Source organism: Idiotropiscis lumnitzeri, chromosome 1 (genome assembly GCF_059441095.1).
Source record: "Idiotropiscis lumnitzeri isolate Australia: NSW breed Sydney's pygmy pipehorse chromosome 1, RoL_Ilum_1.0, whole genome shotgun sequence".
In the NCBI taxonomy this organism is placed as follows: domain Eukaryota; kingdom Metazoa; phylum Chordata; class Actinopteri; order Syngnathiformes; family Syngnathidae; genus Idiotropiscis; species Idiotropiscis lumnitzeri.
In genome coordinates this window covers 19,313,890-19,330,364 of record NC_142391.1, presented here as the reverse complement: position 1 = coordinate 19,330,364, position 16,475 = coordinate 19,313,890, and the positions used below count along the sequence as shown (strand labels likewise).

General features: G+C 39.6%; 1 protein-coding gene across 7 annotated transcripts; it reads left to right on the top strand.

Moving 5' to 3' along the window:
• Positions 1-324: 324 nt before the first annotated feature.
• Positions 325-14,578, top strand: dglucy (D-glutamate cyclase). Of its 7 annotated transcripts, none has more exons than XM_088312342.1 (16): positions 325-397; positions 4,964-5,034; positions 7,446-7,599; positions 8,167-8,253; positions 9,202-9,343; positions 9,441-9,591; positions 9,663-9,785; positions 9,946-10,158; positions 11,189-11,306; positions 11,434-11,576; positions 12,858-12,957; positions 13,094-13,242; positions 13,713-13,832; positions 13,954-14,111; positions 14,179-14,329; positions 14,467-14,578. In XM_088312342.1, coding segments are annotated over exons 2-16 (1,875 nt in total). In that variant the 5' UTR covers positions 325-397; positions 4,964-4,970; the 3' UTR covers positions 14,469-14,578. The 7 variants fall into 7 exon arrangements, with proteins under 7 accessions (XP_088168468.1, XP_088168648.1, XP_088168344.1 ...); XM_088312522.1 differs by lacking the exon at positions 325-397 and adding an exon at positions 460-483; XM_088312218.1 differs by lacking the exon at positions 325-397 and adding an exon at positions 645-743.
• The last annotated feature ends 1,897 nt before the right edge of the window (positions 14,579-16,475 follow it).

Genomic DNA, 16,475 nt, shown 5'->3' with positions numbered 1-16,475 from the left:
ACAAAATATATGTCACTGCAGTATTTAGAAAATAAAACATTAACAAGGTTCATAAAAAAAAAATTTCAAGTTTGGTGGGCCGGATTAAAACGTTTAACGGGCCGCATGTGGCCCCCAGGCCGTAGTTGGCTCACAGCTGCGTTACATGGTGTGTTTGAAGGGGGCGGGGGCATGTATGTGTTTTCCTTCCTCTCTCCTGTTCGTTGCAATCTCCTGTACAGTAGGTGGCGTTAGGGCACCCTGGAGATATAATCCGCCCAAACATGTAAAGACGAAGAAGAACAACGACACTTCACCCCCCCACCCTCTGTTGCTAGGCATCCCTACAGCGACGCTAAACTAGGAGGGGCAAAGGCGGCTGTGCATTTCTTGCGTGTGGACCGCAAGAAACCTGAAAGTATGGATGCCGACACATTGTGCTGCATACGCTTGCACTCAGCGCCGTGCATTTCGGACAAGGGAACTGGGAGTAACTTTTTACAGGTTGACATAATATTGGGCTTTATTTTCAAAATGTTTTGTATTGAAAACACGTGTTTTGGCATTACCAATAACGTAAACCCCGTGGTTATTGGTTAAGAAATTCGCAAGTGTCGATTTAATATAAATAACAAAGCATTGCTTTTCATTGTTACATCGTCCCCCACCATCATGGCCGCCACGTAGGCATGTTGCTTCGTTCGCTACACCGTGCTTGCTTATTTTGTCTTCGTCGTGTCCTCGGGTGCTCCGTGTGATCTCAGGTAGGAAAGAGGAGTAAAATAAACTGAAGATTACTAATGAAATTAGATTTAGCCGGCGAAAGTTACTAAAAACGTGGCGAGTTATAAATTGTATTGCAAGGGAGTGTTAGGGACGGTGGAGAGAAAAAACTCTGCTGAAAGGGGAAACAATACCAGGTCAAGTAGATGCATTATTAACCAAATCTTGTTCACATATATGTCGTTAGTGCAATGTTCACATTCTCTTGAAGTGTTCTGTTAGCACGTGAGAGAAACCTGCTACCATTGCACGCTCGTACGATGCAATAAAATTACTGCATCCAAAGTTTTGCCGTTTTTTTCGTCCAAGTGACCTCGATGAGCGTTTGATACATTTCAAACGTTTATAGAGTTCATAAGAGCTGTACAGCTTGTAATGGATCTTTCTTTTTGATAGTGCAAGTGTCGTGATCAGTAGGACCGGATTACACCAACAAGGTTTAAATTTCAATTCTGTTGCACCAAACACTAAACTCCAGTTTAAAACTGATCGAAAATAAATTTTAATCTGACATTTCAACAATGCATATATATATATATATATATATATATATATATATATATATATATATATATATATATATCTTGTGTGTGTGTGTGTGGGGGGGTGCGTGTGTGTGGCTCAACACTTTAAAATTTTGGAGGTGAACAGGTATGGGGTTCCATTTGTGCCCAAAGTATTTTGTCACGCCTACTGTCTCTGGATCTGTGCATCAGTGCCTGTGTCATTTCACATTGATGTTGCTATCTGTCGTTCAACAATGTCGTTGTTAGACATCGATTTAAGTTTCCAGTGTTCCATGTGACACCTAAGTCACATAAACTGCCTTTTTACACAAGAACGTTATACAAAGAATACAAATTAGAAACTATCGTAAAGGTTAACGTACTAGGACCTTGTAGTATTTTCTACAGTGATGAAAATAAAAGTCTATGATAAAATAAAACAAAATAAAAAATCTCAAAATTTGTTTGCAACCACAAAAACAGTTTTTGACTGTCTTGCAAGCGTTTTTGCAAGCTCGAATGAACAATGATGAAAAAACAACATTGCATAGTTTTCTAAATCCATAAAAGTGTCAATGAAATCTATACTTTAGTTAGTATTTCTATTAAGATCATTTTGTCTTATTATTTATATTTTGACTGATTAATTCATGGCAGACAATATCATTTTAGGTTGTTTTGTTACCTGACACGTTTCGGCGAGTCTTTGGCCTTCTTCAGAGTCTCACATGATGGTGTCTTGTGACTCGACTTTATCAGATGATGTTCCTAGAGGGCGTGACTTACCTGTCAAAAAATGACAAAAATCAAAACAGCTACTGCTGAAAAATAAACTCAAAGCACTACTTAAACCATTATTCAACAAAAATAATATTGATAGGGCAGTCATACATCCACTTGGTACCCATGGCAAACATTATCCCCAGGATCTACGGCACCCCAAAAAATTAAAAACCAGGCACACCCTTCCGTCCCATAGTAGATAGCATAGGATCAGTCACATTTATCCTGTCAAAAGCACTCACCAACATAATAAAACCACTACTGGGACTCACAGAACAACACTGCAAGAACTCACACTAACTCGCCGCAGAACTCGGCAACATAAAAGTTCAGAAAGACGAAATGTTCATCTCTCACGACGTCATTTCACTGTTTACTAAAACACCCACACAAGCCACCATTCAGATAGTTCAGGACAGGTTAAAAGCGGACAGGACACTCAAAAGGATAGGACATCACCCAACTACTCCGTTTCATCGCTACATCCACATACTTCCAATTCAGGAACACCATATACCGACAGAAAGAAGGGACCCACTCTCTTATGTGGATCTTTCACGAAAGACCTGGAACAAAAGGCACTTTTAACAGCCCCGGAAAAATACAAACCATCACTACGGAAACGCTACGTGGATGACATTCTGGAAAAAAATCAAAACAGGACACACGCAACACCTTACTGACTGCCTCAACTCCATAGACCCCACAGGCAGCATCTAATTTACACACAAAGAGGAAACGGACCAATCCATAGCCTTATTGGACTTGAACATACATCACACAGTCAACGGAAACATCAAAATAAAAGTACACAGAAAGCCCACACACACCGACCAATACCTCCTTTGGACATCTGAACATCCCACCATCCATAAATTATCAGTTGTCAGAACATTACACGAACGCACCACAATAATCAAAGACACGGAGGACAGAACACAGGAGGAAAAACATATAGAACACGCACTAAAAAGTTGTCAGTTTCCACAGTGGGCCATAACAAAAGGCGCAGGTCAGGTCAAAAACAAAAACAACACAACACAGGTGAGGAAGAAAAAACAAACAAGGGCACAGAGGAATGGTAACGTTGCCGCACGTGAGAGGAATTCTGGAACGTCTCCAAAGAGCAATGAGAAAACCCACCGGCCAAACCACACTCAACTCTCGCCAAATACTGGCGCACCCAAAAGACAAAATACACCCAGAAAATGAAATGCAAATGCCATTTACGAAATTCCGTACAAATCATGCAATAAAACATACATTGGGGAGACAGGAAGGAGTTTAAATAAAGAACACAAGACAGAATGCGAGAGGGAGACAGCAATAAATAATCACAAATCGGCCATCACCAACCACTGCAAAAGAGAAAAAAACCACATCATGGACTGGAAGAAGGCCAGGGTCATCCGCACCGAAGAGAGTAAACATCAGCACTGGATCAGGGAGGCCATTGACATCCGCAAGCGAGACACGAAAACCATCAACAGAGCCTTCATCCTCTCGACCACCTGGAGCAGCATCTTGGAGGAGTGAACGGACGCCGGTGGGCGTGACTTGCCGGTCATTTTTGGACTGGTAAGTCACGCCCTCACGGAACATCAGCTGATAAAGACGAGTCACAAGACACCATCATGTGACGCTCTGAAGAAGGCCAAAGACTTGGCGGAACATGTCAGGTAACAGAACAACCTAAAACCATATTGTCTGCTGTAAATGAATCAGTCAAAATAGAAATACTTTAGTTAGTTTCTGTGTCTTATAGATACCAAAAAACACTCGTATCAATCTTTGACATTGATTTATTTTGGTTTATCAAGGGTGCTCGAGCGTTCCGTTTTAGTGCATGCGCAAATGAATGAGACACGATTGGCGCCAATGATAGCGGTGGGCCAAGTCATGAGAGAAACAAGGAAGGCGGAAAGAAAGTGAAAGTTATTTTGTATTTCAGTTGAATGTGTGTTTGATATATTTCATGACAGGTTCAAACTAAATACTATTTGTATTTTTTTCTATGCACTTTAAAAAGAGTGGTATTGACAATATGAAATATGATATTCTATTATTGTAGCATAACATAAGTATAGTACATCATTTACATTTGAAAATAACTCAAAGTTAAATGCATGTAGACTATCAGGCAGCAGTGTGTGCAAAATTTCCTCATGCGGGCTCTTTGACCTCCAGTGCAAAGCCAGTGGAAACGAAATCACAACGAGCTAATCAATGCGACCGCAATGATTGAAATAAGTAGAGAAAATTCAGTGGCTGACATTTCTTTGAGTACGGAACAGTGACAGGAATGATGAATCTGAAAATGACTGCTTCATGTGCAACTTTAAACCAGAGTCCCGGTATGTTTCCATTGATATTATATTATGTCATGGTTAAGAAACCATTAAGAAAGTTGCATTTATAAAACATGGTGTTTAACAGGACGGTGGCAATATTTGCTCCAATATTTACTTGGTCTTGATACCAAAATCTCAGTTACTGCACAGTTCTAACGAGCGCACACACACTCAACCAAGCAAACCTCTCTTTGAGATACGAGCTGCAATATTTAATTGGGGGGGGAAAAACGTTGACACAGGGGGCTTGTCCGTGGTGTCGCATTTTAATTTTGGATTTAATTTTCATTTCGATATCCACAATCGTCCCTAATGAATCTAGTTGAACTCAATTTAATTGAGTAAAACCGTGTTTTACTCAAATGAGATTTTAAAGGGTGCAACAGAGCTCTGCTTAATTTTGTATTACTAATCTGTGATTAGAGCTACTTTTAGATTCAATTAAACCTTGTTGGTGCAACCGAGCCTTAAGTGTATTTTAAGAAAAAAATACAAAAGAATGGCGGCGCCAGCTGCATACACAGTGAACAAATAATTCTATTTGTCTGCATCAATACTCAGGTAAAACATGCTGACTGCTGTCAAAGGCGCAAGACTCTCCTTAAGATTCTTCAGGAGTATCTGTAACAAAGGTAATACAAAAACATGCATATATTATTCAAAAAAAATAAATGAATAAATAAAGTATGTCTTAAACAGACTGCAATGCCCCCATTCTTTGCTTGAATTCAAGTACGAGCAACACTCGTCATTACTGTTTGCATGCTGCTGCCGTTAAAGATGAGCCGATGCTTTTCCTCTGCCCTTTAGATCCGGCCCGCTCATCCGTCACTCAGAGTGCGTTTGTCATTTTGTAAATATGAAGGCAGTGTTGATGTGTACATCATGCAATAAATACATTTAAGAATACATTTTAATGTCAGTAACAAGACTGAACTGAAAATGTAAGTACAAATTTACTGAATGGGTACAGTAGACTGTAGTACAATCGTGGCGATTGATGACGTACCACACACTAACGTACAGGCTAGCCAGCTTGATTGTTCTGTTTCATATCTCCAAAAAAAATGACATTCTTCGCAATAATATTTAGATCAAAATAAATAAATAAATTTAAAAAAAAATGCAGAATAACATAAGTCTAATCATGAAAGGGTTTGTTTCATAGTATTTATAGACGCCTGGCTCATTAAGACCCTCTTTGAAAAAAAAATATTATACACACTATATATTATTATAAATAAAACAATGTTAAGATAGTACTAATTTTACAATGTCTAATCCTATAGTGAATATATTTGAGTTTGAAATTTGGGTGTTCTATTGAAATTGTTAATTTAGATGTTGCAACAGTCCTGTGGCCATTTATGTGTATAGCAAGTATACGCTAATGTTTACACAAGGAAAACATACTGGATTTTTTTTCATATTTTTTAAATTTCAAGTTCAAAAAAATGTAAAAAGCTGATTTACCAATTAGCCTCCAGCAGGTGGTGCCTGGGTGAAATGAAGTGTGCAACAGGGAAGGCGATCCCAATGATGATTTTGTGTCGAGTTAATGAATTGTTCCTACACAACCAAATGTACTAAAGTAGTCCAACTACCTCGACCTGTTTTATCAGTTGGAGTTTTATGAGTCAACATTTTGAATATTCCAGAATGTATTTTGTCAGTGATGGCAGCGTCGGATAATTTAAATTTGTTGTGTCCCGCTGAATTAAGGTTTATGATTAGGAAAGAAGATCCCAGAATAACAACCACATCAGGATTAGCAAATGGTAAGCATGTTCGTTGCAGTCATATACTTTGGTTGGCCCTCGGGGAAGACTGAAGGTGCCGAGGACTAAGCGCAACCTCAGGGGGAGATTGTGCCTTTTCTGTTGCTGGTCCTGGACGGTTTTGGGGTCGGAATGGCGTGAGGGATACATGTTTTGTGTTAATTGTATTTCTTTGTTCCTTGTTTTGGTTGTTTCATTGTTTGCTAGTATGCTATTTATTAGAAATTAGAAATCCCTTTATTGTCATTGTACTCAAGTGTGCAACGAGATTAGAGAGCTCCCCTCTCCAGTGCAATCCAACAATAATACAGACAAATATATAAATTAGATAAATAAATAAGAGAGTGCAATGGAATTTAGTACTGAATAGTGTCTATAAAAACACATCACAATGCTGTTCTGCAAGGTAAGGGTGGTCGTGTGTGTGTGAGAGTTCAGAATGGAGATGGCTCTCAGAAAGAAACTGTTTCTCAGTCTATTGGTCCTTGATTTGATGCACCTGTAGTGCCTGCCAGAGGGCATCAGGTCGAACAGGTGTGAGTTTGGGTGGGTATTGTCTTTGACGATGTTGAGAGCCCTTCTGAGGCACCGGGCGGTGTAGATGTCCGACAGTGAGGGGAGAGGGCAGCCAATAATCCTTTGCGCTGTTTTGACTGTCCTCTGGAGCCTCACTCCGTCCGCCTCAGTGCAGCCGCTGTACCAGGTGGAGACACAGTACGTCAGCAGGCAAACCGTGACTTTAGGAGTGTGAATAGCGAGATCCCTCACCCGACATAGTCTTATCACGCACTGTTAATGGCAACGTGTCTGACCCTCTGCTGGTTGAGTTGTCCTAAAAGCTGCCCTCGCACCTGTAATTCATTACTCGGCACACGAAGCACATCATTACCTGCGACACTGCTAATGACGTGTGACTAACTCAATTTTGCCCTTTCAAAGCGGCCTTTCTCAAAAGGTATCCTGGCATACATGATAGTTATTGTTTTAGCGCTGAGGCATGACTTGACGCATCTGCGCCCAATAATACGCTGCGCCCTTTGTGTGGGCTTGACAGGAAAAGCACACGCAACTGAGACTGTGCCCTTTAATACGGTAATACGATATATAATTAACTAAAAAACTATAAGCGGTTTTGATAAAAAACTAAAACTAATAAAAACTAACAAAGCAGCCCTAAAACTGATTAAAACTAAATACAAAGTAAGTCTAATTCAAATTTCCTATACTATAATAACCTTGGAATCCATTTTGTTTTCTTGTGATAGGGTACCAACAAGCAAATGTTGTCATCCTTCCCAAACAGCTGGCCAATGATTTTGAAGTGTTTTGCCGCAGTAATCCTGCACCGTTGCCACTCCTCTACTGCAGCCAACCAGGAGAGACCTCGTGCCCACTCCTGGCAAAAGATGCGGACATCAGGTAAGGAACACATTTACTGATGAGCTTAAGTTGCTAACCAAATATGTTGAGGTGAGCCTGATATGCCACAAATTTTTATCCAAAGTAAGATGTCCTGTTTTATTATAAAGACTATAAAACTTAACTTCTTTCTTGCTTTCTTTTAAAATCCAGATTTCAATCTATAATCAAGATGACTTTTTGAAGGCTTCGTCAAAATGTCCATTTCTCAACAGTAAATATTATCCTATTTCTGTTGTCTTCTGCGGAAGTATCCTGTGTATGGAATCAAAATAAAACATTTTCTTTTACTTTGAAAAAGCAATGATCAACACTGGAACAAACCAGTAACTGAAAGATAATGAGTTTTTGTTTGTGCATTTTCTGCAATGCCAGTTTGAAATAGTGTCCTGTTTTTGAAGGATGGGATGGAAAATTAAACCTGATTAATGGACAGATTTATTAATGATTAAAATAGTCGCTAGTTGTAGCCCTAGTATATAATCTTATGTTCCATTACGTTAATCGTTGTGTGTATATAAAGTATCCAATTTCACTTGTTATGTTTTTTTTTTCCTGTGTAATCAGGACAGACATCTCAAAGTACCGAGTGTATCGGGATGGTCTTCTGGTTACAAGTGTCTCCAGCCTGCTGAACTATACTAATTCACTCAGGTGCCCTCACACAGAAATAAACACAACAAATGAATTTTGGTTAGTTGCACTCAGATGCACTTCGATATAGTAAGATGGGTTTTTTTCTAGATACCTACAGATGATGATGCTTTTAGATAAATAGTTGCAAAAATGAAGCACAGTGTAATCTTTACATTTCTGGGCTAGTGAAGCAAAGCTAGCTCATATCTGGATTTGTGTATTTGATTAATTTAATAGAAATATTCTATGTGTGCCCTGCTATTGGCTGGCAACCAGTTCAGGGTGTTCCCCGCCTCCTGCCCGAAGATAGCTGAGATAGGCTCCAGCACAGGCCGCAACCCTCGTAAGGAGAAGCGGCTAAGATAATGGATGAATGGATACATTTAAAGATTTTGGAGTGTCTAATTGCACGTACATAAACCTTAATCTGTGAAAGGGGAAGTCAACCCCCAAAAATGATTTGGAATAATATATGTTCCGCTCGCCTTCACTTGTCTCAACCTAAAGTCTAAATATTGCGATTGTGTTGTATGAGTAAAGCAGCAAAATCCCCCCATTTTTAGCCATCTCAGAGTGTGGCCATTTTGTCACTTTTGTCAACTGAAAATGACACCTGGGCACTTGACCCTCCTCTGCCGGTTAGTGCCCCGCCCACCGGCCGCGACCTTTTTGTCATTTGCCAAATTCGTCGAGTGGCGACCACATCACACGCAGGGCTGATTAGTGGACTAAAATAATCCATCTGCGGCCTTACTTTGTCAAGCCCTTTTTTAAATTTGTCATCCCCCACCCAAAAATGGACTCTAAATCACAAACCCAATATTAATCAAAATGCCGCGTTTCAACTCGTGGGCCTGGATAGGACATTTTCTCGTGAAGACATTTTTTGGGTTGAATCCCCATTTAAATTGGTGTGAGTATTTATTCGGGGTCGGACTTGATATCTGTTACGTGATCTATTTTTAGGACGGCGGCTGAGCCATGTGTGGAGTGGTCAGACATGGTTTGTTTCTATCTGGGCTGCAGCTTTGGCTTTGAGGGCAGCCTGAAGAAAGCAGGAGTCGTTGTCAGAAATGTAGAGCAAGGCAAAAATGTCAGCATGTACAAGGTGGGAAACAAACTTAACAAGGTCGTGTCCGTGTAGCAGTTGGAAGGCAAAAATGTCCTTCATGTGTGAGAAGTTTTGTGATTACTTGTGTTTCTAGACTGCCGTTCCCTGTATTGGAGCTGGTGTTTTCAGTTCCCCCCTTGTGGTGTCGATGCGTCCAGTTCCACCTGCCATGCTGGACGCAGCAGTCCAGGTCACTAGCCGTAACCCACAAGCACATGGAGCCCCCGTGCACATTGGGGATGCAGGTGCAAAAAATGTTTTCGTGGAAATTCCCTTCTCTTGGGAGTAAATGTCAACTTGATCTTGGTATGTTTAGCCTTCCTCGGCATACAGGACCTGTCCAAACCAGATTATGGCGATCAGGTTGAGCTGCAGCCTGGGGATGTTCCAGTCTTCTGGGCCTGTGGAGTGACTGCAATCGAGGCAATCGTCAGCAGCAGTCAGTCTCTCGTGTTTGAAAATATTGCGCAACAAAAATTGTTGATCCCAGGCCCTTGCGACTGGCTGTGAAAATATATCTCACCAATCTTGTTTTACTTTTCATTTTCAATGAAAAGATTTCATATTTTTGTTGATAATCCCTTCATGATGATTTCCAGAGCCGTCAATGGCATTCAGTCACTCTCCAGGCTGCATGTTTTTGACTGATTTGCAAGACTCCTCCCCCATATCGCACGAGCCTGACAGCAAGAAATCTGAAGTGACAACCCTCTGCTACCAGATATCCCAAAATCCCCTGTTATACAGTCTTGCGTCACAGGAGGCTGTGGCCAAGATCACGCAGCTGGATGCAATCATAGGGGAAGACCCAGGTAATGTACAAGAATACTTGGAGTGCACTACACTATGTTACTAAGGTCTACTTACACTGTACAGCATGTCTCTTATTTTGTTTTTTTCAAACGACAACATTCCTAATCGTATTATTTAAAATTTGTTACTGACGTTGACAAAACGGGATCAGCCCCCCCCCCCTTTTTTTTATTTATTATTTTTTTTTTATATAAACAAGAGGTCAATTCCATTAACATTCGGCAACCCTTTATTTATTAAAATTTTCAGTGAACTTTTTGAGAGGTTGCTGATCCTGGGAACTCTCTACACATTGTATTTGTTTGAACTTAAAAAAATAAATAAAAATAAGTTGTAACTTATCATTTTACTTATAATTTTTTTTTTTGGGAAAACTTGATTTACCGTAGAATTCTTGAAGGAGCTATTTATGCGTCAAAGTTTTAAATGAACTTTTACTTTCTGAAGCCTGTTTGCTTTGCTACAATAGGGAAAAGAAGTTTTCAGATAAAAATAAAATACCTTTAAAATGTAAAAACTGAAAAGTTGTTTGATAAACACGCTTAAAGGCATTTAAACAACATGTTGAATTTTGTATTTTACAAACTTTTGAGGCAATATTTTCCGTTTTACCGCACATGAGTATTGGCACCAAATATCATCTATCCGCCTCCTTGATTAATCGGTATTGGCCTGAGAAACGTAAGCGTAAACAAAACAAAACTCTCTTTTACTGAGGTTAATAATAATCTAAATTTGTCTCAGCCATTTTATTTAAATTCAGATGTGAAGGTAATCAATTTAAATGTGTCTTGCTGAGATCATTTCATGCTGAATAGAAGACTGACAAAAAGCTCAAAATAATTTTCCAGCAAAGTTCTCAGTCCCAGATAAGAACTGTACTGACTTTGAAAAAAAAAAAAATATGAAATCGTTGCTAAAATATGAGGAGGGGTGGTGAGGGAAGGCCCGCGTCCAAAAGGCACCGCCCGCCACCGTCCTCCTCATGGCCAGGAAATGGATTTCACTTTTTCAACCTGTGTCAAACAGGTCAACGGGGGATCAAAGCTTTGTTTATTAAAGATGAACTTCTACGTTCCTGCCTGTCACTCTCGCACGCATCCTCCGTTGCCATAACGACAGGCTTCCCCACACACTACATGCACAGGTACAGTAAAGGAAGCTTTCAAACAGCTCGACGTTTGTCATTAGATTGCATGTACTTGTTCACAAAGTCGAATCTCATGACGGCACTTTGTCACACCTGATATCCTTTTGACTTGTTTCGCCTTCAGTCCCCCTGATGAGACTGATGGGCCACCTGGAGCTATTGCCATGGCAACCATGCTGCTTTCCCTCGGCAAGCAAGTTACACTGGTGACGGACAAGAGAGCCTTGGAGATGAATCAGAAAATCATTGATGAAGCTGTGAGGACAGGTGGGAGTTTTGGGCTCAGTTCATTTAGAATTGTTAACATCTAGTTATTTTATTTATTTAATTTAGATTTATAATTTATTTAATTTAAATTAGAAATATGTCATGCTCAGGCATTCAGGCTAGCGCTCGCCTTCTGCACATTCACCAAAATGTGGAGAGGTACAGTTGGCTCATGTCAACGAGAGAGCTGTGCGCATGTTCGCCTGTGAGTAGTGTCGCTGCAATTTTGTCGAATAATCAAGCGCTGAAAAAGCTTGGGGTGACGTGATCACTTGCTGAGGCCATGAATTTGCAGGTGGAACGTCATTCCAGATGAAAGGTGAGTGTGTGTGATTGTGGATGTGGATGTGGTCTTGAGGAGGTACATCTGCAGGATCTTTCCTTAATGGTGACCTGCAAAGGTGTGTTTTTCCAAAATTGTCAGTCTTCCAACAATGTGCTTTACTAGTCACAGAGGAAGTGCATTCGGCCCACCCAGAATTGTGGCTACGCCAAGCCAACTCTTTTCTGACCACTGTAGTGTCTTGAAACTGTACATGTTCGCATACTTTGCTGATATTGGTTGAGCTTGCACTTGGTTTTATACTGCCCGATACAACAAGATGAGAAGCTCTAATAATTCTTTTATGGCTTTGGAATGACATGCAGGACAAACAAAGCACCTCAATCATATTAACATTTTGTAAGAGTTAAATGTTGTGAAACAAAATTAGTTCTTGCACTTAATGTTGGTTTGCTGTTTAGCAGTTTTGTGCCATCCTTGAATGGTCATTTTTATACAAGCAAGTAAGCCCTTTTTATTACGGTATGTGGTGATTTTGTTTTCGTCAAACCCTTTGTTGTTGAATAGTGGATCTTTTTCAAAAAATAATATATTCACGAAATGTATTTTGCTTGTAGTTTGTCTATATTTTTTTGTAATTCATCTCGTTCGGAACTGTGTGGTCCTACAAGGGTTGCCCATCTTTTTTTTTTTTTTTCAATATTTTAAAATAATAATTGGGTTTTTCTTGTTGTTTTTGTGGGAAGTGAAAAATTTGGTTCAGACCATTTTATTCAAGAGGATTTATTGGACATTATTTTTTTTTTCTATTTTTTTTTTTAATTAATGCATTTATAATGGGAATCAATTGTACACAGATTTTTGCTATTCGTGGGCCGGCCCAGTCCCCCATCCTCCAGGTTCCACTGTGTACAAAAAAAAAAATTTTTTGACACAATAGCTTTACTGTCGATTCATGCGTTAACGCATCATTTGGGATTTTGTCTTAACATCCTCAGGTGTACTGAAATCAACAATCCCATTGGTCATCTTCGAAGACGGTGTTCCGAACGCTGCACTTCAGTTTTTGTGTCACCAAGGAGACCCTGCTAAACCAAGGTCAGTCATGTCCAACAAAGCATGCAAACTGAATGGCACGCAGTCAGGCATTCTTTTCGAAAACACTTCATTATTCATTAACATTAATGTGAAGGCTGCTGTCACAGAACCATGATTGCTATTATATGCAGTACAGGTATGACCACCTAGTGGCCATAGAGCGCAGTGGGCGAGCTGAGGACGGAAACTACTATAACATGAGGGGAATAAACATCAAGCATTTGGTGGATCCAATCGACGACCTGTTTCTTGCTGCAAAGAACATTCCAGGAATTACCACTATAGGTAGTCATCACATTTAAGTGCCGTTTGGTGCTAACGGACATGACAGGAGGGTAAAAAGTCACCACAGCTGGTAGAAGATTAACTGTCGCCAAGGGCAGAAATTGCCAATAATGTTTGATTGCGAGAAAAGTTAATCTTCACTATCTGTTTTCTGCACTGCTTATCTTGCATGAAAGAAATACTCTTTGCTAGACATTACATATCATATTAGATTGAAAGTACGACGCCTACGTACCCGTAAATGTGTATTCAATGTTGTGAATTTTTGCCATTTCAGTGTACTTGTGTATAATACCGTCCCTCGATTTTGGGTGATTTTTGCAGAAAGAAAATGTATGGTACGCTCCAAAAATAGACTAGACAGATATGACATGTTTGAGGCGCATATGCATGAATAACTTGTAAACACTAATACACACTGCTACCACTGTCATCGTGTTTGCTCATCAGAACTTCTCCCCCCCCTGCAGGAGTCGGTGATGGTGGAAATGAGTTGGGAATGGGCAAAGTGAAAGAGCAAGTCAGGAGGCTGATGCCGAAGGGGGATCTGATAGCGTGTGACGTGCCTGCTGACTATGCCATCACTGCAGGTTTGGATTAGTACACATTCTTATGTTGCACAGTCAACAAATGTCTTCCCTTTTTATTGATAAAAACACAAATTTCTGCTGTATATATTGTATCCATTTCCACTCTCTATGCCACTTGCAGGTGTTTCCAATTGGGGAGGGTACGCTGTGGCCTGTGGCCTCTACCTGCTCAACACCTGCCCCGACCACCAGCGATATCTGAACAAAGGCCTGGGCGTGGATCACCATACCCCCGCAGAGCTGCAAGACTGGATTGCTAATCTGCCATCAGTGGACAAGGTACGAGGTATAGTGATATCTTTCTGAAGATGTCAAATTGCATATCTGTGTGAATCTTGATCTCTAGGAGGAGTCTATCTTGTCAACTCTGGTGCGTTTTGGCATTCGAAGTGGGAAAACTGCTCATCTGGCCATGGAGGTGGATGGTTTGACCTTTCACCCCACACATTCTGACATCATCAGAAGACTATTGGTCGTCACCCGTGGCGAAGCTAAATGTAAGACTTGATTGCAAATGTAACTTGGAGTTGCCATTCATCGTGCGTTGCTCTTGGCTCTTGGTTGTATTTTAGTTGTTATGTCACATTTTGAGATAATTGCATCAATATGATTTGTTGGCATTCTTTCCTCTTAGAGACAACTCATGCCTTACAGCGAAATGATGAATGAAGCTTGAAGACCTCCACTAAATCTCAAGAGTCCAAATCTTCTGAATATATCTTAATGTAATCATTTCCAATCATCCATTGTTCTTTAAAAAAAAAAAAAAATTAAGAAAATATACACTGTAACCCAACTCACATATATTTCTTTTCTTCACTTTCAAATGATTCCCAACAAGTGATTCAGTCAATGTACTGACATTTCTCTGCGTATGATACGATCCAGTTTAGTGCCTAATCCGATGCATGCATGGATTAATGCATTCTGGAGTTTTGATTTGTTACAACTTAAATAATCACATTTCTTGTGATCCACTCGATAACACTAGGACTGCGTCTTTTCCATTCATAGATACCAAGACTATGTGTGTCGTACCGATAGATATAATATGTTTAGCCACAATAAAATATAAAAGGAACAACCATCTGCTCGTCTCAATCAGAACACATCATATTTATTTTTCCATACAGTTCATGGATTGAGACCCATGAAATTGTACATTTGTGCCTCATGTTTTGGCCAGAGTGTATTTGTGTGAGAAAAGGATCAAGACTGGCATGTGAGCAGACATTTTTGGTGACAGGCGCTCAAACAAACAAAAATAAAAAGCCACCCTTCTCCAAAATTATTTCTACAATTATAACAAAAAATAATACGCTTTTTATTTTTATTGAAACTGTCCATCGGAATCCCTTTAACCCCACTGCTTTATGATTAACATAAAGTCAAAATAAGTCACATAGATGAAATTATACTGAGACATGTCATTCATCTACAGTGTTTCTAAGTATTCACAATTCCAAATCATGATGGGCTGTTTGCTCAAAAAGAAAAAAAAAGTGTGTGGTTTATGGAATTGGAGTATTCCGTGGCTCATGATCAAATGTACACAAATTAGGGCAAGGACGAAAACCCAAAAATGACAACAAATGTGCTTCTTTGCTATTTATTTATTTCCATAAAATTTGAAAATTCTCATGCTTCTTCTGAATATAGCTCGAGTTTTTCCATTTCTATTCTGCTTGTTATTACTCCCAGATTACTCGATCCGGAGTGAGTTTTTTGTGTGAAGCATGACCCTCGGGACAGGAACTCAGTTTTAAAAATTATACGAGTAAAAGCAGTGAATGAGTCATACAAATAAAATATATTGTGCATTCAAAGAACCTCCAAAAGAGAAATGGCATAGAACACATATTGCCACTGATCGTTCGGACTGGCTGCTCCTCTACTCTTCTTTTCAACTTTGACCCTGTCATGACCCAAATTTCATGTGACTTCCTGTTGAATGACAACAATCTCTTCCAAGATTAACACACCCGTCCATCAAGAGGCAAGATGCTCCCTCACGCACTGTTTGGCTCTTCAGCTGTCCATTTACAAACACACACATTGACGAACTTCCAGAGGAAGGATTCAGTTACACAAACAAATACATTAGCGAGCAAAGATTAATTTTCCAAATTTACCTGCCCACTGTGTAATTAATTTTTCTGAAATAATAAATATTCTCAGATTTCTAAATTTATTCATCGGGTATGGTGATGTTCTCAGATTAATTTTAGAATGAACGGTATCACTTTCTGTCAAATTAAATCAGGTATTTTTTCCCACCTCTTCCCGAATGACTGTCATGTCACACAGTGCAGATTTACAGTTTTCTGACGCCAGTGTAAATTTTGTGTATTGCACCTACATTTATTTTGCTAACAGAAGTTTTAGGGTGTCAGTGTACAGCATATTGCAAAAAAAAAAAAAAGACGGATGAAGCCGCTACTGTAAGCACCTGTTAATTGAAATGGTGGACTTCCGTCAAAGGCAAAAACTTGTAAAAAAATAAATAAATCAAATAAATCAAAGGCCTACAAGTGACTGAGCATAAATCATTCATCTGAAGTGATAGTCCATGTCTTTTCAATAATGTTTTTACTGATTCAATTTAGTTTTGAAATTCAGATGTTGTCAAGTACTGGAATGGAG

Bases quoted from the DNA above. Each gene is read 5' to 3' on its own strand.
- dglucy (XM_088312209.1), top strand. From the start codon at position 6,078: ATGGCAGCGTCGGATAATTTAAATTTGTTGTGTCCCGCTGAATTAAGG. The intron at 6,181-7,445 runs GTAAGCATGTTC...TTCTTGTGATAG, and splicing joins CACATCAGGATTAGCAAATG to GGTACCAACAAGCAAATGTT. The intron at 9,344-9,440 runs GTGGGAAACAAA...TTGTGTTTCTAG, and splicing joins AAAATGTCAGCATGTACAAG to ACTGCCGTTCCCTGTATTGG.